This window comes from Culicoides brevitarsis, chromosome 1 (assembly GCF_036172545.1).
Source record: "Culicoides brevitarsis isolate CSIRO-B50_1 chromosome 1, AGI_CSIRO_Cbre_v1, whole genome shotgun sequence".
NCBI lineage: Eukaryota > Metazoa > Arthropoda > Insecta > Diptera > Ceratopogonidae > Culicoides > Culicoides brevitarsis.
The window spans coordinates 15778958-15804822 of record NC_087085.1 but is presented as its reverse complement, the minus strand read 5'-3'; the positions used below and the strand labels follow the sequence as shown (position 1 = coordinate 15804822).

The window sequence follows — 25865 nt, the reverse complement described above, 5'->3', positions numbered from 1 at the left end:
ATATTTTTTTCTGTTTATTTATTTATTTATCATTATTTAATAATAATAATAATATGACTATAATTTATAATATATATGTTCATTTGTTTATTTTAAATTATCTGTAAAACTAACGTTAGCATAGTTCAATTTTATTTTATATTATTTTCAAAAACTTCTCTTTTGTTTATCACTATTTAAAAATCTAGTGTATTTTACAAATCATCGTGTTTTAATGAGAGAGTTTATTTATATGACTATTTTGTATTTTTTAGATTATATTATGTGTATAGCTTAGGTGTACATTTTAATTTATTATTATTATTGGTTTGCCAATTACTGACTAAAAATGTTATTTTTAATAATGAACTCGTATTATTTTGTGACGAAGCTAATTGTTTTTGTACAAAATCAATTAAAACGGGATTATCAACAAATTTCATCATCATCATTATACTGTGTTGTATAATGTACTTGTATAACATGAATATAAATTTGTCGTCGTTTAAAACTAATAATAATAATTATGTTATATAAATTCATACATTTTCCTTTACATTTAGTATAATATAATTATAATTAATTTTATTATTTAACATTTATTTAACTTTTCCCTTAAACTTCTTCGTTTTTTTTTGTCTGTATTTGTGTTATAAATATAAAACAGTAATACTTATTTCAACTAACTACGCGCTAATTTCCTAAAAAATATTATCCTTCTGTATTTTTTATTTATTCATTATTAACATAAATCACATATTTATTTTTCTATACTTTTTTTTTAAATTTTATTGTTTGTTTTGTTTAATAATAATATTTTTAATATAATTAATGTTAATTCATGTATAAATAAAGTTTATTACAAACAGCAACAAAATATTGTCCATAAAGCTAATAAAATCAATAATTTCAGCACAATATTATTATTTGGCTTAATTAGCACGGAAAAGCCCGTTAACGCGGAATTATCGGGATCGCCGCGTCCCCCATTCCGGTGATCGTAATTTGTCGGATGTATTCTGTCACCCATGTAGTAGTGATGGTTATTTACCACATAAAGCTCTTGTTCTGTCACACCATGATACAATTTAAATATATTTGTTTCACAACGGATGAGTATGCGATTCGTGAGCGGTGAATATAGGCGATTGTCAACAAATGCCACTAACTCGGACCACGACTCACCGGATTTACGGACGCCGGAATTTGTTTCCTATTTTATTTAAAATAATAAAAAAATATTTTTATTTAATTTTAGTTTAAATTTTATTTCAATTTAATTTTAATTTAATTTTTATTTAATTTTAATTTAATTTTTATTTAATTTTAATTTAATTTTAATTTAATTATAATTATTTTTAATTTAAAATAAATTTTAATTTTATTTAAAACTTGTAAAAATTGGTTTAAAAAAAAACTTACCGAAAATCTTTCGTTATTTATACTCCATGTAAAATTGACGGGCGGATGCGATACTGGCGAGATGCAAGTCACCTTAAAATTATCTCCATAAGAAATGAGTATTTTATTTAAATTACTATTCAATTCGGGCTGCGGATTATTCACAATTATAAAAGGTTCTGTCGATGGCAACTCGACAACTGTCATGAGCGAGCCACTACTTTCGGTGTGAAAAAGGGGTGCATCTGCTGACACCTCGCACTGATACAACCCGCTTTGTGTTATTTTTACATTTTTTATGTTCACTGTGCTGGCATTCGATTTCGTCAACTGAAAAAAAAACATTAATTTTTATTAAATATTTATTTATTATTTTAGGCGAATAATTTTTTTTTTGTTTTCATTTTTTGTCGTCAGTCCCTCTAAGATATTTAAATATTTAGGGAAAAATATAAAAAGGAATTATTTTCGAAATTTTTGGAAATTTTTTTAAATAAAAAAATTACACATTTCAATTAAATTATACAAAAAATAGACAAACTTGCTTTAGTATGATGTTTCCTATTTAAATAAAGGTAAAATATTTTTCTAAGTCACGTGACTAAAATATTTTTTTTTTTCAATATAATTTTCAATAATTCAAAATTAAATAATTAAATAAGTTCAAAAATCAACGTTTTAATGTCCAAGAACGTTAAAAAATACAATCAAAAAATTTAAAAAAATATATAATATTTTTTTTTGATTCCCCCTCATGAAAATTCTCATGGGACCAAAAATAAAAATATAAAATTTATTCGCCTTAATCAAATATTAAAATTTAAAAATAAAAATTTTTAATCAAATTATTAACAGGTAAATTATTTCCCGCTAATTGCACTCGTCTAAGCACACACAAAAAAAATCTGAAACACAAAACTTTTTCTGCTATCGTTATTCCCGCACTAACCGATGGAACGAAAAAGTTTGCTTGAATTATAATAATTATTATTATTAGAACAAAAGTCAAAAAGTTATATTTAATTTTTATTGGAAAGTCAAATTTGTTTAATTAATTTTGTAGGTTAGAAAAGTTTTTATTGCAGATTGGTTTCGCTCAGATTGAGTAATTTATTCAAGTTATTCGAGATTTTTATACGAAAAAAAAAATATATTAATTAAAGCTGGTATCGTTTTCAACTTGTTACACCATCGTGCTAATAATAAGGTGAAACATTTTTTCCCTCTTCTTCATTATTATTAATGCGAAACAAAAAAAAATCTGAAAGGAAACCATATTATTGTCATTTATTAAAATCACGGTTTGTTCCGTTTTTTTACTGCTTCTCAACTCATATATTTTTAAATAGACTAAATATTATTATAACACAAGCACGATGACTCTTTCACCTCTTTCACAGAAGTTCACACAGACACAGTGATGAGGCTTATTCTGAAAAAAAATTAACGAGTCGACAACGACGACAACGTCTAGATGAACCGCTTATTCTAGAGAGTGTAATAATAATAAAAACCATTACATTAACTTGTCGAGTCGCGCGAATGTCAGCAACGAGCAACTGTAAGCAATATGCCGCTTTAATATTATATATGTAGAAATGCATGCTCTTTTATCATGGTTTTAGTTCTTTTTTTTTGTACTCCTTTTTCCATTCTGTATCGCGCTCTGTAAAAATAGGAAGAGACCGATGAATGCGATTCTGTATAATGTTATAATGCATCCCCGCACTCCGTACACACCCGTTATTGCAGTAAATGAAAAATATAAAAGGGTTTTGTGGTTTTTTGTATGAAAGTGCAAAAAATGAGCGTTAGGTACATTGAAAAGGAACGCGTGTGTATGAAGTGATACAATAATGCACACAATTTGTATGGGGAAGCAGTAATTTAATTGCTTTTTTTATTTCTTTTAATTTAGTTCAAAGAATTTTGTTCGTGTGTGTGTGTGTGTTGCTGCAGTTGGGTTGCTGTGTCGTTGTTATGGGTTTGAAGGTATAATTAAAAAATGTATTATTTTACTGTGTGAGATTTCATTCACTTTTTTTTATAATTAATGACATTTGCAAAGTGAGACAACAAACAAGTCGTTAATGATGTTCCTTTTGTTAAGGTCTAACGATCAAACTTTTGAAAAGGAATGAAACAGGGTCAAAAAAAGGTTTTGAGCAAAATCTAAATTATAAATAACTTTTTTATTTTAGCTTGACTTATTCCAAAAATTTTAAATAAGGTTAAGTTAAAATTTAAAAAAAAAATTATTTAAAATAAGGCTGCTCCGATTTTTTTTAAATATTTTTGTCCCATGCCCCGTTTATAAAGCCGGAAATCCAATGGGGCAAAATAAAAAAAAAAGTTAAACATTTCATCAAAAATGACCGTTTATGCCGATTTTTATGATTTTACAAGAAATTTTTAAATATGAATATTTAAATTTTTTAACCTTTTTGTATTGAACATGATATTTTATCAAGAATTTTTTTCTCTAAAAATATTTTTTCAAAAATTAGTTAACTGATGTTTTCAAATTTTTTTAAATTTTTTTGTAAAAAATTATTTTTCAATGTTTTAGTTTAGTTGCTCTGCAATTAATTTAAAATAAGGAATTCTCAATATTGATACATTAAAAAAAACGAAAATATTGGTCAAAGTACAAAAATTCATTGAATATATGTCGTTTTGTATGAAAAAGTATTTCAAATTTTTTTTTTGCCCCCCCTCCATTTTGAAAAACAGAGTTTGGGACAAAAAATTCGAAATAAATTTGAAGCGGCCTAAATTTTGAAAAAAATAGGGCTCAAAAAATATTATTATTATTTTTAAAATATTAAAATGTATGAGACTTAAGCTTAACGTTAGTAAATTATTCTAAAATGCTAAAATTTAAAAATAGTTTTTAAGAATAATTTTCCTGTTTCATCCCAATTTTGTGAAAAATATCTTATTTGGTAAATTATTTTAAAAAATTGTAAAACTTTTAATTTGACAAGTTTATTTTTGACTATAGGCTTTAAATTTTAGCTTTAATTTTTCAGATTTTATTTATTTTTAATTTAATATCAAACTAAGGCTTCAGTCAAATATTATTTTATTCAAATAATATTCAATTCAATTTATTAAGCTTAATTTAATTGATTTAATTTAAAAAATTGAAATTTTTAAAATTTGGTCGAAATTTCAAACTCTTTTGAGTTTGAAAATTGACTAAAATTTAAGCTAAAGTTTAAGTCACTTAAGTTTTATAAGTTTTATTTAGTCTCATATTTTTTTCTTCATTTCATTTAGGTTAATTTAAGATTTTTTCAACCCTTTGTTGTTCTGAAGCATTAAAATTCGAATGAAATTTTCATACCTTTTTGAGGAAAACAAAGGAAAATTTATGTGGTTGACATATGCATCACCTACACCACATATATTTAATACTTTTAGCACACATGAACTCAAAACTTTCTAATCTCTCTGCATTGGGCGAGAGAAGACACACACATGCGATAGACCACAAAATTATAACAAAATTTTCCGTAACTTTCATTAAGTTAGTTTTTCGTAAAATATTAAATGTAACTTGTTAGCACACATATTGGACGCATTTTCCCATGAATGGACCAGTAATTCAGGTCAACATGCTCCAATGAATTTATAAAATTGCTACCGACGAGTCCCTTTTTCCATTCAAATCGCTCTTCAATGCGAGAGATTTTCCTTTTCTCAGCAGTTAAAAATCGCACAAGACGACAAACAAATATCCCAGAACCAAACGAAAAAGGATAATAAGCACTTTAGTAGTCCATTCCAGTGGCAGAGAGGACCTATTTTTCTATATATCGGACACAAAATCAACTGCGGCGTATCAAACATCGTCCCCAATATTCTCACACATAGTTTGCGTTTGGTCGACATTTTACGTAGCAGGTGTTCAATGTTTTGGTTTTTCGGTTCCGCACTCAAAATTGCACACACAAACACCGAGGGCACACACATTCGGCGACCACTATGACTAATATTTGCTAATTTTACTGCTTTGAACCAAAATATACTGGTTGAATCTGTTTTATGTACTTCGCAGTAGGCACACACGAAACGTTTGCAAAGAGCACCGGAAGCAATTTTCAATATGAGGTCCATGCGATTATTTCACTACTTGGCTTGCGGACGATGCATGTGTGTGAGAACAAAACATTGGCGAATTGGTCTGTAAAAGGGAGCAATTTCAGAAGTGCGGCACAACTTTATGACTGTGGACAAAAGTCAAACAGCATTTGAGAAAGTCAATACTGGTAATTTCGTCTGTCATTATTTGAAATCTATATTTTTGTGTGGACGACGTTGGAGAATATTGTTTTACAGAATTTCGTCGTAGATGTTTTCTGATTAAATTCATGAGAAATTTGGATTAAACGGTAATCCTTTGCAGAGAAGAAAACGTCATAAAAAGTCGAACGAGCTACAAAGCAAACACATCAAAAGTTTTTGTCCCTGATCTCTCTTTTCATCACTAATACTTGTTTTTTGCGATTTCATGCCGTTTGTCTTTTACTCGATTTATTTGTGGCATTTCGGAATAAAATATTTTACTGAAAATCACGTTTGAGCCGTTGCATCTGTTAAAAAAAAAATTAACAGAAAATTAAAAAAAATTAAGAAAATTTTAAAAAATTGTAGATTTGCTCTAAAAAAATGTTTGAAAAAAATTAAATTAAAAAAGATGGAAAATTATTATTAAATAGGTATTAATGAAAATAAAAATTAGATCATTATTTTTTTGATTTTTAAAAAAATTAAAGAAAATTTCAAAGTTAATAAAACAATTAAAATTTTCTGAACTAAAAATTATCTGAACTTTCTCCAATTTTTGAATGATTTTTTTTTTCAATTTTATAAATCTTTGAACTATTTTTTTGTTTTAAATAATTTAAAAAAAAAATAATTTTTTTAAATTGATAAAGATTTTTTTTTTTAATTTTTATGATTTTTTAAAAGTTTAGCAATATTGCTAAAAAATACTTTATGATTTTAATCAATTTTTTATTTTATTTAATTTTATTTTTTATTTTAAAAAATAATTAAAATTTTATGAAATTGAAAAAATTAAAAAAAAAAAATATTAAAAATTCAGAATATTTAATAAATTTGTGAAAAATATTAAAAATAATTATTTAGAATTATTATTTTATTTAAAAATTATTTTTAAAATTATTTTGAATAAAAATAATTATTTACCATTAAATAATAAATAAAATTATTATCCGCTTTAAAATACAAAAAAAAAATAAATAAAAAAAATATAAATTTTAAAAAATTAAAAATATTTTATAAATTCTTGACAATTCTTTAAAATATTGAAACATATAATTAAAATTTTATTTCAAAATACGATAAAGTCCTTCATTCAATTCAAAACGAAAAATAAAAACAATTTTTATCTCGTTTTTTGAGTAAACAGATCGATAAAAACCATTACTTTTTTTCGTCTCTTTGCAAGTTATTTACAAAGAAAGTAGATAGTACAAATGAAATCTCAAAAAAGACGCTTCTGAAACAAAAAAAAAAGATATTTGTACTTTACTCAATTCAATCAACGAAAACTATATGTCAATAAATGAGACATGGAGCAAAAAGAGTAAGTCACACACGTATCAGTCATCGCTTTTATTCTTATGTAAGGATAATCAATGAAACAAACATGACGACTTCGACGACGGTATTGTATGAATAATCGTAAAACATCACCACCAATTTTTTGCCGCTTCACTTTAATAGCGCAAAAAGTGTTCGTATATAATGCACGAAGAATAAATGTTAGAGCAAAAAACGAACAAATTCTATTTTTTATGTCTAGTACATGATCAATTATGTTGAATTCTCTCTTTTTATTTTAGGTATGTGATTTTTTTGCCGCTGCTTATTTCTTCTTATTGCACACGAAAAAAAAAACTACCGTCGCCACATGAAAAGGATAGTAAGTGAGTAACCGAGTTAATTTTATTTTGTCGTTTAGCGGTGGGACGTTTCCCACTACTTTCTAAACGTGAAATTGGGTATTGGAAGATTGCCGGCCACGCACTTATTTTTTTCCGAGAAGTATCTTTTGTGTGTCACTTCCTTTGATACAAACGCGCAAGCCAAACAAAAAACCTAAAGTGCTTGCCTATTATAAAAAAAGAGAAGAGAAGAAAGTAAATTCTAGTAAATCCTTTGAATAATAATCTTGAGACATGTTGTCCTTTCATTCTGCCGCCGTTTTCGTTTCGTGCCCACAAAAGCGTGTTAAAGTCAAAGGAAGAGTGAGGAAAAAAGCCGCATATGTCTGTGCCATAATTGAATACATTTGAAGGGAAAAAAGTAGCATTAAAAGATAAAAACGAAGAAAAACATCGAGGAACATATGCACGTAACACACATTTTGGGCAATTCAATTTAATGTGGTGTCGAATACGGGTTTGTCATTTGATGATGTTATGTACTCTCTCGTTCCCGTTCATTCGTCATCGTAACGAGAAATTCACGCAAGAAAAATGATGACAACCATTTTTGCAAAGTGATACAAGATTTTACGCTCTTCTTACTTACTTTTCAAAAATTGCTGTCAATCAACTATGTGATGCACTCGGCAATATTTCAAACCAAGCACAAAAAGGCAACATGCACATGACATTGCGCTATCTCTCACGTCTCACACAAATCTTGTAATTCGTTTTATTATCCTCGTCCATTTGTGCATGACGTCGAAATTAAGTAATTGAATGTCCTACTTACATCCACTTCCAACTCGTTCGTGTTAAAATCCCGGCCAGGTGGTTGTTCCTTCGCAACGTACCGATAAAATTCTTCCGAGTCGAAATACCAGCGTACGGAATAGAGAGCCGCACTTTCCAGGTCATAATCGCATGATAGCGTCACTGTGTCTCCGATGGCTACGGCTTCTGGCACTTTTACATTCAAGTCTCGTAGGCAGATGACTGGAAAGAGAAAAAATAGGAAAATTTGTTGAATTAGCAAATTTGAGTAAATTTTTATTAAATTGTTTATATGTGAAAAGATAATTAGAAATATTAAGAAAAATTCGGTGAGTAAAATTATTTTTTTTTTATTTAATTTTATTTCCATTTTTTTAATTTTTTATTTATTTATTTATTTGTTAATTTAATACAAATTTAATTGATTTTTTTGAAACAAAGAAGGATTAAAAAAATTTAAAGGGTTTTTTTTTAAAAATCAATACATTTTTTTTAGATTTCCTCTTTTTTAGTTATTTTAAAAATGTACAAGAGGAAACAAGAAGTTTTTGACATTTTAGTAAATTTTTGATCAATTTTATTATTATTAAGATAAAACCAAAAATTTTTTTCTTTTGTAAAAGTCATTTTTTTTTAGATTTCCTCCTTTTTGCTCGAATTAAAAAAAATAATTTTTAATTTTAATTTTTAAAAGTCATTCCTTTTAAAAAAATTTGAAATTCAATTTTTTTTGAAAAGTAAAAAAAATTTTTCAACAAAAAATTTGAATTTTTTCCAAAAAAAATAATTTTTGACAATTTTTAATTTAGAAAAACATTTCTGTATTTTAAATTAATCAGAAATTCATTTTTCTTCATTTTTTTTTTAATTTTTAACTGATCCATCAATAACATATGATTTTTATAATTAAAAATTTCTTATGTCAAAAAATTTGATTTTATATTTTTTTTGTGTAATTCGGTGTCATTTGAACATTAATTATTTTTTTCATTAATTAAAAATTATGATATTTAAATTAAAATTCAGCAATATCCCGTTAATTTTTTGTTATTTTTGATGTTTTTTAGGGTAAAAAAATAAAAAAAAGGCATCAAGAAATTAAACATTTTTTTCTCTTTTTTATAGTTTCAAAGTAATTCAATTCCGTTAATTTTTTGTTATTTTTCGGGTAAGGAATCAAAAAATTAACCATTTTTAGTTTCAAAGAACAAAATGATACATGAAAAAATAAAAAAAAAATTAAACAAAACTCATCAAAGTGCATAGATTAAAGATTTATCAAGTCAAGAAACAAAGACTTCTAATTAATCCATCACTTTTCACATTTTTCTTTCTTGTTTTTTTTTTCAGCAGAAATAAATGGCATAAAATGTGATAATTTTTATCCTATTAGATGGAATTATGTGATACACCAAGTTATCGTTTGTGCATTGTGCCCGGCGATGCGGAACACACAACAGACACACAATAATAGGATAAGAAGGAAAAAAACTGCAATCATGGCATTGTTGAACTGCTGGAGGAATGGTAACATCATGTCACGTCCACTTTCTTTTTAAATACAGGAATTTTTATTTTTCTACAGAAAAAATGTCCATTTTTCGGTTGCCTTTGCCAGGATTTATGCAAGAATCTCATCTGCGAACGTTGGACATGAGATTTCTTTGTTCTTTTTTTTTTGCTCATACGAGACGACGACGACGACGACAACAACAACAACAGCGGACAGGTATATTAGTGGCAAATGCAATAGTCTCGCCAAGTCGTGTGCAAATAGAAAACGACCAGCATTTTCTTAGGGAAGAAAAAAAAACTAAATTTTGTATTCCACATGCATCAGTTGCACTTGTTCGTAGAATAATAAGCAGCGAATAAATGAATGGAACGGATGGCAACGACGACGACAGCGATGAAAAACGAAGAAGAGAGAGAAAAAGAACTAATGTAGGGAACGACATGAAATGGTTATAAATTATCTTATCTGATCAAAAAATCTGTTCGTCTCCACACACCAACAAACAGCAGAAGCGACACACAGGTTTGCACCACAAACGACAAAATGACACGATGAAGAGTTTCATGATTTAATATGTTCGTCGGTGCTGCGAATTGCATTGTCGTCGTTAAGGAAAGAAAGAATGACACTTTAAATTGGGAATGTCGATCTTCATTTGTTTGTGCACGGAGAAATGTTAATTAAAATGGAATTTTCACCCGCAAAATAAAAATTTTATCGAAGACGTTCAACTTACTTCTTCGAACGAAAATTTCGACAAGTACGACGACGCCCGGCAAACCGATAGATTTTCCACACAATCAAGAAATTGATAAATGAATCGAAAAATTTTCAAGGGAAAAGGGGTCTTCATCACAAATTCAACATCCTTTACAAATATTGGAATAAAAAATAACAATTTCTCCGCATTCCGAGCCAATCATCTTCGTGCTGTTTGCTTACGCATTTCAATTTTTTTTTGTTTATTCCAAAAAAAAAAATCGAGAGCTCTTGTAATTTATTTTTGGATGTTGATTGTTTAGCATCGAGATTAATGATCGTTAACCAGAAAAGTGCTCGAAGAATTTTCTCGTGCTTTTTAATCAGAAAAAATTTTCCATTGAAGTATCGAAAACGAAAAATAACGATAAATTAGGAAAAAATTGGACAAGCAAAATCTATAAAATTTATTATTAAATTTATTGTGGGACATTGCATGCAAGTTCAAAAATTTGCACAAAAACTTGCAATATAATAATTTTTTGTGTGAGCCAACCGGAGGAAAGAACTTGTAAAATTTATGAACTTAATTACATAAAAGTAATAACTATTACCGATGTAAAGTATTCTCGCATCGATACAGACACACAGAGAAAAACTTATCAGATCAATGTGCTCCGGCTGCTGCTGCTGCTGTAGCTTTGGCAAGAACACAATTCAAAAAGTTATCCAACTTACACGACTCATTTAACAAGCACATCTCGCATTTTCGCTCAAACACACAAAAATAGAAGAAGAAAACGTCAGATTATAAATACATAGTGGAAAAGGTATCAAAATCACGTAGACGATAACTCAAAAAAAGAAAAAAAAAACTTTTTAAAAATTTTTCCTTTTTTGTCTGTTCTTTTGATATAGTTTGTAATTTTCCGTTTTAATTTTCTTTAATGATAATAATGGCTTAGTACTCAACTGTTGAGCAAACTTTTCCGTCAATTCTGAGAATTTTTTTTCGTGTATGGAAGTGAAATTCGGGATATTTTTAGAAGAACGAAAAAAATAACAAATTTCTAATTTTATCTTGTTTACTATTTATAAGGAAAAAGGAAAAAAAAGTAATTAAGTGGGAGAATTTTCTCATCCGCAGTTTATTTCTCGTTATTTTTATTCTGTTTAGGTACGTTGTAAGGAATTAAGGTATTGCAAAATGTTATTTGTTTTAAAATCATTAAAGGTTTCTGAATTATTTACTTTAAAAGAAAAATTATGTCTAACTGATACCTAAATACTATGTTTAAAATTTTTGAATTAAATTAAAAAAAATTTTTTTAATTAAATAAATTATTCAAAATTATTAATAAAATGAATTTGTATCAAAATTTAATTAAATAAAAAAAATTAAAATTAAATTAAATTAAAAAATTAATCAAAATTATTAATAAAATGAATTTGAATCAAAATTTAATTAAATTAAAAAATTTTGAAAACAAAAAATTGTTAAAAAAAATAATTAATTTAAATTTAATTTAATTATTTTTAATTTTATTCAAATTTATATTAATTTTAATATGTCTAATTCGTAATCTAATTTTTGATCTTTTTTTTCACAATTTTAATGAAACACATTTTCAATGAAAAAAAAATTCAGTAAAATTCAGTAATTGAGCAAAAAAAATCAATATCGAGTAATTTTAAACACTTTTTTTCGGTAATAAAATTGTCATTATTAATATTTTCAATAATTTAATTTGTAAAGGTAAAAAATGTATTTAATTAGTCAAAAATTTTAATTTAAAAAAAATTAATTTACTTTAAAAAAAAATTAATTAATTTTAAGAAAAAAAAACACAATGCAACGCTCCTTGACAAATTTCATTTGCAAGACACTCATTTTTCACAACGTCGCTATTTCTATGAAATTCCTTCATCGTCTTATATTTATAGCAAAATAATCTCTTGTTCTCCTTCTGCATTTAATGTTAAATTCCTAGGAAAATCTCAAGACATCTTGCAAAACTATAAGGGAAGCAAAAACGAAGAAAACAGAAGAAATGATACAACAAGACAGGAGATAAGCCAAAAGAATATATGTCAACTTACATTTGTAGACCTACATATCGCATTTACAACACAAAAAGCCGTATCTCAGCTTTAATTTAAATTAAAATTTAAAGTTTAGTTAAACTGGCGACACACAACAACAACAACAACAACGCGAGCAACTGAATGAGGAGGAAGACAGAAGAAGGAAACTCTGAAAATTGTAACAGTCTGGAAATGAGACATTTTTTGTACACCGACACAATTTACAAGAAGAAACATTATTTTGTTCATATATATAAATAACGACGAGTGGAGGTAAGTTTTATACTTTTGTGAAAAGTTTAAAAATAAAAATGGGGGATAAGCCAACATACGAAAATAAAAGTTGTATAAATAAATATTCTGCAAGAAAAAGAAGAAAATATATATATAAAGAGATTACCTCGACCTACGAGGCACACATGTAACTTGACGACGACGAGGTCTTTCTTACTCATTCAACTTTAAATTGGTATTAGATTTTGTGTCGTCGTCGCTTGGCAGCGCATCTTCCGTTCCTGATAAATGAGGTGCCGACTTAGGAAATCCTTATAAATGTAATTACACTCATCACTCACGTTTCCAAAGGTTTTGCAAAAATGAAGCCTTTTTGCGGAATGTTGCATCGCACAAAAAAAACTAGTGGTTTGTTGCAAAATAAAAAAAAAACTCGGTACAAAATGCAACGAATATGTAATAAAACCGTATGTTTTTGCCTTCCAGTATTAAACGAGATGAAGTGCACTGCGATGGTAAGCTTGAATTATTGTTGCAGAGCACGTTCCTTGGGCTTATCGATGTGAATGTAAGTGTGTCGCTGTTTAAAATAAATTTTTCAATTTTTTTTTCAGGCTTCTCTTTAAACAATGAAGGACCAAAGACATTAATTAATTAGGGATTTACGGAGAACGAGAGAGTAGATAAAAGTAATTGCATTGGAATGGTAAATATAAACAACACATTTAATGTTTCGAATTACATTCATTTTTTTTTCGGAACAAAACTGGCAGTTTCCAATAAAATTAGCAAGCAAATCATATCAAATTCGCAAATAATTCGACACTGATTGTAGGTAAATGAGGGATAAGTTGATTTGCTCGCAATACAAACGCACGAACACAAAAAGCAAAGGAAATAAAAGGAAAAGAAAACGGAATAAACGAAAATTGGGGCAAAATCAACAAATAGTAATTTCAAATGAAATTCGATACACATCTGAAAATTATCCATGTTAGATAACGGAATAAGTATGCTACAAAGGAAGGTAGAAAGTAAGCAATATCGAGATATTTCCTGTTATATTTACTTTTTTCCTTTTCTTCTTTTTTTTTAGGGAAAAACCTTTGAAAAACGATAGGAACTCAATCTGAACGTGTGTTTGTTGTGTGTTATAACAAATACTTATCATTCACCCGAACATTTCTCGCAAACGAGCCTTGGAACAATATTAATTTTTATATATTTATGGGCTGAGAAAATTTTCAACTTAATAATACTAAATAACACAAGAAGCAAACTCCGTATTGAATCGTTGCATCAGTATTTTTAATTCAACCTGTGATATGGATGAACAACGAGACTTATTTGAATGAATTACAAAAAGTGCAAAACCAAGCTTTAAGATCACTGACTAAATCAAATCGGTATACTAGAATCTGTGATATGTTGAAACAAACTGAATTATTGAGTGTCAAACAGAGAATAAACTTTAATGTGCTTGTCCTTATTTATAAATGTGTCAAAGGTCTCTTGCCCGATTACCTAAGAGTAAACATATCACATGTTGGAGACGTTCAGCCTTACCTTTTGAAAAGAAACAATCAACTAAGACCATCAAGTAGCCTGCTAACCAACTCAGTATTTTACAAGGGATCAGCATTATACAACGAATTATCAAAAACCTGTGATATTAGTGAACTAACATTGAATCAATTTAAAAAAAGAGCCTGTATGAGTACAATAAGACTGTCAAAATTGAACATGACTGATCAAAACTGAAGTAGGTCTTCGGACCGCGGTGATGCATCCTCAAACCTAACCTAACATTATACTGTTTTACGTGTTTTTTTATAAAATTCTATTCCATTTTTTTTATAAATTCGAAATTTTTTTCTGTTAAAATGAAATTTTATAAATTTTTAGAAAATAATTTTTAAAACATTTTTGAAAATTCAAAAGAATTCAAAAGAACATTTATTTTTGAACAATATTTTTTATGGCAATATATTGCATATTCCAATATTATTATGCCAAGGTTTTCTCATAAAGAAAACACTTTGGATGCCATATCGCAGTGCAAACGAGACGCAACTTTGCTAACTAACGGAAACATTTTCCTCAAACATTTTCATCAAAAAAGTAAAATGATATAAATGTGGTTATGTTTCTTCTTCTCCTTCTCCATGTTTCCGATACAAAAAACGTAATTTTTATATTTCATACACGTTTCACATTTCAAGATCAACATTCATTAGAAAAAGAGAAATGATTATATAAAATAAAGTGTACATGTGTACACACGATGACGAATGTTTGACCAAATAAATGTGGCACAAACAGCGTTACGTGGGTTCGCCAAACACAAGGAAAGCCACAAGCAATATATAACAATAAAATAAATAGTTTTGGGTAGGAAAAATACTGCATCATAAATGTTTAACTTGCACGAGTCGAGTATCGTAGTGCCAAGGATGAAACATAAAACTTGTTCTCTCGTACAAGAAACAAAATTAATTACTTGCGAGAACAAAGTCCTTACTAAATTTATCAATTGTTCTCAAAGTGACACCTTAGTTATTTTCCAATAAATGTATAAATAAATGGAAATTCTTTGTCCAACAATAAGGACCAAAAATCCTGCATATTAATATCTATCGTTCTTCTCCTTGTATTCAAAAAAGGGTTAATAGTTGAGAAATGAGTTTTCGAAAAACGACGAACAAAGGATACCGATACTGCTATTTATAGACAAACAACGAGCGTCATGCTTAGCTGCACGAGCAAATTATTGTTCTCTCCAAAAAACTTTGTCCGATTCAGCACAAAATATGAAAAGTTTTTTGTCATATTTCCCAAGTATTTAGTAGTTTACACACAAACACAGAACAAACAGTGGCATAACAAAGAAAAAAAGGATCATAATTGAAATGATTAGTTATACAAATAGACTTTGCCCATAGTCACCAATGTACACAGTGCGGAGGAAAATGGACACCAGGTGTTTGTTCGCTAGTGTCTAAGTGAAAACAATAAACGTTAGAAGGTAATTAAGATGTAAATTTATCCCTTTTTCTGTTTTTCTTTTGTTTTTTTTTGCACGGCAACCCTTGGCGTGACAATTTTGCGTTTTTTGAGGGGATAAGCACGAAAGAGATAAATTTTATTTTATTTTCAAAATTAAATAACAATAAAAAAATTTTCAAAATGACATTTTGATTATGGACTATCCTTTCGTGCTAGCTGTAAGTGGATGACAATTTTTATTATAGTGCTTGTCGTTAATCCAATTTTGGTTAAAATTAGTTTTGAAACTGTGTTAAAAAGTTTTTATTACTTTGTAATAGTAGAGTAGAGTCTTTGTCACAGCAGCAGCAGCAATGGACGCTATTAAAAGGCAATAAACGGATGATGGCTCTTAAAGGGGTAACGGTATTTAAGGTGAGAAATGCTGTCAGCAAGGAAAAGTTTTGTTACTCGGTTTGTAAGAAAATTTTGTTTTTTGTCACAAAATTAGTGTTTAATGAATTAAAATTTTAATTATCTTGTAATTTCTAATTACAATTCAAAATTTATTAAACAAAATTAAATTTTTGAAGCTTATTATTTCATAATTTTCGTAAAATTGAATTTTTGGGTGCAAAAATATTTCATTAAGTGAGGCAAGTGTAATTTAAAAAATTATTTTAAATTATCTCTCATAATTTTTAAAAATTATAAGAAAAAAAATATTTATTAAATAATAGAAAATTTCCTTTTTTTACTATAAAAAAAGTTCGAAAACTACATTAAAATATTTAAAAATTATTTTTTTTATTTTTTATTAAAATTTGATAAAAAAAAAAAATATTAAAAATTTTATACTAAATAAGCTAAAAAAATTATTAATTTTTTTTCTTCTAATTTTGACAGATTTTTTAAGTCCTTTAAGAGTACTAAATCCAATAATTTTCATTTTATTTAATAAAAAAAACCACCAAATACCGCGTAAAGTTAATTAAAAATTCACAAACCTTCGTGCAAAGGAAGAAAAAACTCGACGCATGACAAACTCATAAACGCCAAGCAATAAAATCTTATAAATCCTTTAATTTTTAAATACTTTAATTTCGAAATTACCTAAATTTGTACACACACACACAGCCATTGTCGTTGCATGGAACAGGTGTAAAATATGCTAACATTTAATGCTGAGCCATAAATAGGAATAATGTACCCTTTTTTCCTCTTCCTCGCACACTTGGCTTTAAATTGTGAGCGTCGTCTTTGCACACCGACATCTTTATTTCTCTCCTTCTCTTGGAAAATGCAACGAACACTCGTTATAAATACTTTTTATCAGTCGCTCCCTACCGTACGGGTAATTGTACATAAATTTCACACGTTTCTCCATCCATATGTTCAATGTTCATTATGTTCAACAATTAATTTTATTTCATTTATGTCTGCACGTTCTTAAATTTAATTGATCGTAATAATGAAAAGAATTTTTTCTCGCTCAGTTTTCTCCTCTCGTTTTTTTTTTCGCACATGGAATTAAATTGTGTGAAAGGATGTGCAAACGTGTGCCATTTAAAATGAGGAATAATAATGAGTAAAATTAAAATTCATGAGTTAAGATAACGACGACGCACACATGTGAGAAAACCCTTTTTCTGGGGATTTTTTTTTCATAACTTAATCGCATTGCTTACTGTCGATTGAAGAAAAAGAAGGAGAAAAAAATCTTAATCTGAGTCGCACAATTGCATGGCTCTATTATACGCCCCATAAATCTATAATCGGTACCCAATATACAAATATTACGCTTCATGCTCCAACAACGATTATCATTGTGCAAGTATAATATAATAACATAAGTGAGATCCGAGTCGAACAATATCTTTCAAGTCAAAATTTATTGATATGGATATTTTGCTGTTTTCTTTTTTTTTCCTCTCTCTTCAAGGGCGGATCCAGGAAGGCATCAGGGCATTTGCCCCCCCCCCCCCCCCTTTTCAGTTCAAAATGTACTAAAAATTACAAAAAAGACCTCAAAATTAACAAAAATGACAAATTTGCCCCCCTCCCTCCCCCTTCATAGGTTTCTGAGAGCCCTCTGGATCCGCCGGCATTGTCTCTTCTTCTCTCTCCCGTTGCTTTTACATTGTTGTAGGATCCACAAAGAAACTTTTACAATATAATAACTTATCCCTCGTCTGTTTGCCAAAAAAAAAAATGAGAATATAAATTGTCTACACGCTCGCCTTTGCCACTGTTCGCCTTGTAAAGCCATTTGATTATTTGTGTTAGATCAATTGATTTGGATGTTGTCTTGTTAATGCTCTATTTCCATTCAACTTTTTATGGGAGTTATACATGACCAAGACAATGATTTCCACGCAGGCAGAGATAAAGCAAAGCGAAAGGCAGCGAGGGAGAGTTGTTACATTATTATGATTATTATCATGCTAACTAGAGTGTAAAAATGTTTTTCTTTGTCAAATTAGTTTTCTTTAAATATTTTGTCGTCTCTGTTGTCGTCCAAGACAAAAATGTCTCATGCTTCAAACGAAACTAATATAAAAGCTAATCAAAGCTAAACTATTGAAGCGAATTATTCGCGAAATTCATCCAACTATTAGTTTTAATTGAGTGGAAGATTAAATCGATACACATATTTTTCGACGAGAAAATTAGTTTCTGAACATTTTCTGCGTTATGAAAATGAATGACGAACAAGATCGTTCGCGAGATAGTTGAAATTTATGTACGGCTAAGTAATTGTTATTGCAAAAAGCATTTATAAAAGTCCTTCAAAGTTCAATAAAGATGATGAGCCACTTGAAATTTCTTAGGAAATGAAGACAAAAGATATTTATTGAAAATTTTCTTGTTAACTAAATAAGTGTTGAAATTATGACGTTACCCGTAGTCTTCGTTCTACTCGTCGTTTTTTTTTTGTTTAATTAATTAATAAATTAATTTTTGTAATTGTAAAACATTTTCATAATTTTATGTGACTTAAACTTCAGAATTTTTTGACTAACTGACTTTTAACTAAAGCTTAAGTTTCAGTAAAAATTAAAATTAAGTCAAATGTTTGTTGAAATTTCGACCAAATTTTGGGAAAAAATTCAATTTTTTTAAAAAGTTTTTAAAAAAATTAAATTAAATCAAATAATTTGACTTAAGTCAAACTTTTATGAACTTTACTCAAGCTTAAGTCATAAGTCAAACAATTTTTATTTTTGACTTAATAAGTTTTGCAGCCCTGTAGTATTTGTTGTTTCAATTTTGATTTTATATAAGTTAGAACTGAAATTAGAGTTATTAAAAAAAATTGGATTAAAAAATCTCGTCATGTCAACTTTTAAGGTGAGTTATATAGGAATTCGTCATCAATTGAAATGGAATTTTATATCTTTTATTAATTTTTCCACTCGCCAATTTGACGTTTGCGCATTTTTACAGGTCATAAAAACATAAAAATAGAAATTTTCCATAATTTCAAGGGATTTTTTAATAATTATTGGAACTTTTCCATATTTTATGAAGACTTATATAATTTAAAAAAATTCCCCTAAATATTTAATATTTTTATGGAAATTTTTTTTTTCGATATTTTTTTTGTATTGTTCGCCCTTTTTAAATTTGTTTGTGATTGATTTAACAATAAACAGATAAATCTTGAAAAAATTCTTTCAATTTTTTAACAATCATGCAAAACATTTATTTTTTTTCTTTGAACATGTATGAGAAAAGATACATCAATTTTTAACGAAAATTAGTATTATCTATTAAAATTAATTAAATTAATTTGAAACACCAAAAGAACATCAAAATTGTATTTTAAAAAAGTTAATTTAGTAATTTTCCAAAAGACGTCCAATAAAACAATCTTCCAATGTGTACCCCTTATAGTAAAAATTCTCCATAAATTCATATCTCGAAATATTTCTAAACTTTTGTAATTGCTCAAGATTATCGTACAAAATTTCCATCACATACTCATCTGAGAGATCATCAAATGTGGGAAGTGTCAAAGCCTTCAAAACCTTTCCTTGTTTGGCAATATTTTCCACAGCTGCCAATCCCTGTTTTCGACACACTTTTCTATTGACTGATTCCGTATAAACATGCAACTCTTCCAACAATTGATATTTCTCGAGAATTGTCGTTACTAACGAATCCAACGTTGTTTCGTCGTCATCAAAGCTGAGCGTTAATCCCGTCAAATTCGGTGATATTTGGTGCATTTGCTCAATGTCCTCCGGCGAAATCAAACAAAAGTGTCGCACATTCGCTGTTCTCATGCTCGGTCTTTGTTTCATTGATGTCAGGAGTTTTTGGACATTTTCCTTCGAAATGAACTCCGAGTCACCTTGTTCTATGATGCCTGCAGTTTTTAGGATATGAGCTTGAAATGTCAATAATTTCAACTCTCGATTTCGGAAGTCGACGTGAACGTTTTTCATATTCGGAAAACTGTTGTTGATAAAGCTGAAACAAACGCTGCACTGACAATGCTCCGAGAGAATTTTAAAATTTTCCACTTTTAACGGTTGAACGAGCTCATGAACGAAACAGCAGCCCTCGTATTTGCAAATCATGAACAAAGATTTTAAATTCGGGATGCAATCCATATATCGTAGGGAGTTGATTGAAGCTTTGTTTTTAATTTCAAGGGTCAAATCAGTGATTTGTTCGAAGGGAGAGTTCGGAATGACGGTTGACCATAATTTTATCTCACGGATGCCACTTGCTGCATTCACAACTTGGTTCAGAAGCTCAAAATTATTTTTCGTGTGATAAATTAACGAATCCAGAGAGACGTTTTGCAAACTCGTACTGTAAATTTGTGATTTTTTATGAGATTTTAAGACAACCTTTATATCTTTCACAATCGATGGAAGTTGTCCCAAAATATGCTTATCTACAGAAGTTATCATTCCCGGATAAATTTCTTGCAGTTTTGGCATTGCACGTTTGAGTATCTTCAAGCTATGAATAAGTTGATCCAAATTGGTTTCGTGAAATTTTAAGGTTGTAACGTTACCAAAAGCTTTAGGCAGCAATTTTTTCAACTTGAACCAACAATCGCTCGAAAGCTTATTATGAGATTCAATTACTCGGAGATTCGGCATTTCCTTAAGAATCAACATTGATTCATAATTTAACTCAGAAAGTGAGATTTCGGTGACAGTTTTGCCTAAATGGCGCCAAAATGGTTGAACATCATCGAAATTTTTGTATCGTAATGTGTTCTTGTTGATTGTAATCTTGTCGTAACCATAACGATTCTGCATGAAAATCGATGCTGGAATGCGATCCAAGCTTATGTGACAGTCGGTGAGGAAAAGATGACGATCCGATGAGAAAACACTGCCAGTCATGAGAAGTTCAAGCCATCTTTGGCACACGAGTTTGCATCGGAGACGCGTTCGACGGTCCAGATGCAAGAAAATTATCTCAAGAAGCTGAAATATTGGATGAAATTTGTCTTAAAGGTCCACTTTTTTGGCATAAAACCTCAAAAATTTACATACCTCGACAGGTAATTCAGCAATATTAACCATTTTTTGTTAATTACAGCTAAATTTTTTTGTACTGATAACACAAATGATAACTGATATCTAAATTACTGATAACAAAAAAAAATGTGACAGATCCGTTATCACCGAGCTCTCAACAGGTACTAAACATTTTTCCGTTCTTTTTTAAATATTCGCTGTTTCATGGTAACTGTCTTTCCCTCCGTTTTTAATGCACGTGTGGTAGAATTCCATTGTTACCAAGACAGCCTTTGAATTTTCTTCTTAGTTGCTAATGAAGGGGATGCAGGAGGGTACAAAATATTCTATTTCATTCATAAAAAGATATGAACATCCCATTGCAGTATTAAAAAAAAATGTAAAAAAATTCCTTTTAGAAACATCGGTAAACATTGCGAAAGATAAATAAATCGACATTTAATGAATATTAAATTAATCAATAAAGTGAAAGTATTCCTTCGTAAAAAATAGAAAAAAGGAAAAAATCAATTCAGCTGTCATTAATACACGTGTTATGATGAGTTCCCCCTTGTTTTATCTATTTTGTTTTTTTTTTGTGTATTATTTAAGAATGTTATTAGTGTAATTGACATGGATAGATATACCGTTAATTAAAATTAAAACATGAATTATTTAAAATTTATTATTAATATCAAATTATTTAAGTTTATTATTAACACAGAAAAGAATATTTGTCGAGCCAATAGTAAAAATAATTATTTTTTTGACAGAATTTTTTTTTGTTGAAAAATAAGTGAGATGATTAATTTTTCGTTTTACAAAATTGATCATATTCATTAAAATTTTAAAAAATTGGAGAAAGTAGTCGTCTAAAGAACGACATACTATACCGCATTTCGATGTTATATATTTACGCTTTTTTGTACTCCTCATTTTACAATTTCGTACTCCTCAAGTCACATTTTCGTTCTCCTCATGACCCTTTTGCAATTTCATAAACTTTCAAAACAAAACCATGTCAAAGGAATTTTTTTCAGTTTCAATTTTTAAGCAGTTTTGAGTTATAAAATGATTAAAAATGATAAATTAGAGCCCTCTGACAAATTTTTATCCATTTGGAGCAAGATTTGTCAAAAATGGCTTTGACACAGTTTTTGATTTAGTTTTGCTCTTGATTTAGTTTTCAAATCAAAACTATGTCAAAGAAAAAAAAAATTTTCAGTTTCAATTTTTTGGCAGTTTTGAGTTATAAAATGATTAAAAATGATAAATTAGAGCCCTCTGATAAATTTTTATCCATTTGGAGCAAGATTTGTCAAAAATGGCTTTGACACAGTTTTTGATTTAGTTTTGCTCTTGATTTAGTTTGATTTCAAACCAAAACTATGTCAAAGAAAATTTTTTTTTTAATTTTTTTCAATTTTTTTTTTTGAGTTATAAAATGATTGTAAATGATAAATTAGAGCCCTCTGACAAATTTTTATCCATTTGGAGCAAGATTTGTCACAAATAGCTTTGACACAGTTTTTGACACAGTTTTTGATTTAGTTTTGCTCTTGATTTGGTTTTCAAATCAAAACTATGTCAAAGAAAATTTTTTTTTTAAGTTTCAATTTTTTTGGCAGTTTTGAGTTATAAAATGATTAAAAATGATAAATTAGAGCCCTCTGATAAATTTTTATCCATTTGGAGCAAGATTTGTCACAAATAGCTTTGACACAGTTTTTGACACAGTTTTTGATTTAGTTTTGCTCTTGATTTGGTTTTCAAATCAAAACTATTAAAAAAATTTTTTTTTATAAATTTTTTTGGCATTAATTATAATATTATTAAAAATGATTAAATAATTCAAATTAAAATTAATTTTAAAAAATTAATATACTAAACTAAATTAATTAAATTTTATATTTTTTTTTACTAATTTATTATTTATTAATTTTTTTATATATTTTATTATTAATTCAATTCAATACGAAGAACTATTGAAGATTTTTTTTAATTAATAAAGTATAATTCAACATTTCGATAGAAAATTTTCAAATAAAAAACATTCAAAAAAATATATAAAAAAAAATATTCGATAAATTTCTGTAAATTTTTCCACTGTTAATCGTTAAATCTTTTTCATTATATTTTCTTAAATCGATCCTGCCCACGTGACGCAACATCTTCAATTCAATTACCCTCTCTAATCCGTAAGACAGACAAAAAACCTTTTTTTAGACTTAACCCAATAAAACCCCAATTGAGTTATAATCCTCCTGTCCTCCGAACAAACAAAAAAAAATTGATCAACTAAGCAGGATTTTATCGTTGTCACCCATCGTCATCAAACACGGCAAAAAAAATCTTCATTAATATCGATACTAAATAATAAATAAAAAAAACATCCCATAAAAAGAATATAATTTTTTTTTCGCGAAAACTCTGACCCATCCGCATGACTAATGCGCTCGTTGTCCAGTTCAAACCCGAAAAAATAATTCCAATAAAAATTGATGGCATTGCGTGACATCATTAGTCGCATCAATAAACTTTAGATAGACTCGAGAGTTGATATCACGGAAGAATAAAAAAAAAATAAACATTCATTTTTATTGTCAATTGCTTGTAGTAGATGGACTGCTTTTTTTATACGGAGCAATGTTATCACCATATTGATGAGCGAGAGAAAAAGACGAAAAAAGCTGTTTGTTTGAATTGTGCGAAAAAAAAATATAACAAGAATAATAACGAGAAAGGGAGAAATAAATGGACGAAAGAAGAAAAATGATATGGCGTATTATTGGAAATGTCTGTGACACCTTATTTTCCTGATTCTTGCGATTTATTTATCATAATGATGATGAGAATGGTCCGAGATTTCGCATACGAGGAAAAAAAGTGCCACACAAGATAGAAAGACAATGCAAACAATTCTCCCATTAAATATGTTATTTATCGCTAATAATGTGTCTAAACCATGTACTTTTTCTGCTTGTGTGCCTTTTGTGCGTCTCGTGATGATAGAACTTTTTCCCAAGTCAGTCCGATTCGAACAAATGAATCCATTTATATTTCGGCACACACAAAAAAAGTGTCCGTTCATACGGTTAGTGGAATAATAAATTGTCGATAGATCTACTGTCGAAATATCTCTCACAATCACACGCACACTGAGAAAAAAATTCCAAGAAGAAAAATAATAAAGCCGAGAAGAAAGAGGAAAAAGAGATGAAAAAAAAAACAAATTGACTTTCTTACCTTTTGTTATAAATTGTAGAAAGAACCACACAACCTCCAATCTGCCAAGCGATTTGAAATGTATCCGTTTATTTATTCCCATGTTCGTTTATTTTGTTGCCGTTTTTTTCCTTCTTTTGTTCTTTTGTGTTGTTTGTTAATATGTAAGATGCCACCACCACCGCTTTTTTTCCTTTTCTTCTAAAATAATCGTTTTCACTATTGTTTCTGGTTGTCAATTCACTTTTTTTTTCTGTGTTTCACTGTTTGATTGTTTGGATGTTTGTGTGCGCGTTCACTTATTATGTCCAATCGAACAGACACTTTTAGGGTGTTTCAAATGATGAAACTTTGGATTTTTGGCATTTTTTCACACATTCCAACGATTTTTCCTTCATTTCGGATTTTTCTCTCTTTTTTAACATGTGTTCGTTCGGTTCACCTGATTCTGTTTGGCATGACAAGTTCAGAGCAAAATAACACAAAAATAAATAAAATATCTGAGTATTGATGAAATTTAATACACTTTACAACAATTCCACTCTTTATTATTGACTCTCGACGATTCTTGAGTAATACACTTCGTTGTTGTGAAATTTATATTTGATTTTTTTTCTGCAGTTTTAGATTTTTCTTTGTTTAGTAGCATTTATTTATATTTTTATCTCTCTATGTGCTGGTGCTGCCCCAAAGCAACGGATTGTTGTGCACGTAGTAAATCCTGCAACAATAAAAAAAATAGAAAAAAAACGTAAAAATATTGCAGAAATTGATTGTACAAAGACAACAATCATCAGTAACAGGATATTAAAGTGTTATGTTACAAGATCTTTCTAAGCTTAAAAGGAGCCGCTCTTTGTCATCGTTCATTCGAGGTATCTACACTGTGAAAAATCTATATTTCGTAAGTGAAAATATTTATTAGATATGAGAAATTATAAATTTTGGCCAACAAATTTATTTTGTTTTTCAAAATTTTTCAGTTTTTGCACTTTTTTTTAGCCTTAATGCAAATTCTTAAATTATGCCCCAATGCACATTTTAAAATTTTGCCCCTATGAAAGTTTTTAAATGCCCCAATACAAATTCTAGAATTTTACCCTTATGCACTTTCTTGAACTTTGTCCCAATGCAAATTCTCAAATTAAGACCCAATACACATTCCAAAATTTTACCCTAATGCACTTTCTTGAACTTTGTCACAATACACATTCTAAAATTTTGCCTCAATGCAAACTCTACAACTTAGTCCCAATGCACATTCTAAAATTTTGCCCTAATGCAAATTCTAAAATTTTGCCCCAACGCAAATTCTCAAATTAAGCCCCAATACACATTCCAAAATTTTACCCTAATGCACTTTCTTGAACTTTGTCCCAATGCAAATTCTCAAATTATACCCCAAAACACAATCTAAAATTTTGTCCAAAATAAAAAAATTCAAAGAAAAAAGCTTTTTTTCTCATCAAACTGAGTTTTGTAAACTTTCATGGTACATATCTCGCGGATATTTTTGTTTGC

The 25865-nt window shown here is 28.5% G+C and overlaps 1 protein-coding gene across 1 annotated transcript; it reads right to left on the bottom strand.

Moving 5' to 3' along the window:
* Window positions 1-737: 737 nt before the first annotated feature.
* LOC134827282 (uncharacterized) lies at window positions 738-24915 on the bottom strand. The gene is made up of 4 exons (XM_063839863.1): window positions 24366-24915; window positions 8134-8336; window positions 1402-1710; window positions 738-1192 (listed from the first exon to the last, which is right to left on the bottom strand). The coding sequence occupies exons 1-4, from the start codon at window positions 24445-24447 to the stop codon at window positions 839-841; spliced, it is 948 nt and encodes a 315-aa protein (XP_063695933.1). The 5' UTR covers window positions 24448-24915; the 3' UTR covers window positions 738-838.
* Window positions 24916-25865: the final 950 nt, after the last annotated feature.

What these genes read in the sequence shown, in the direction of transcription:
- LOC134827282 (XM_063839863.1), bottom strand. Translation starts at nt 24,447, where the DNA reads ATGGGAATAAATAAACGGATACATTTCAAATCGCTTGGCAGATTGGAG. An exon ending in TCTACAATTTATAACAAAAG is followed by an intron (nt 8,337 to 24,365) that starts GTAAGAAAGTCA and finishes TTCTCTTTCCAG; the next exon opens with TCATCTGCCTACGAGACTTG. An exon ending in CGAACGAGTTGGAAGTGGAT is followed by an intron (nt 1,711 to 8,133) that starts GTAAGTAGGACA and finishes TTTTTTTTTCAG; the next exon opens with TTGACGAAATCGAATGCCAG.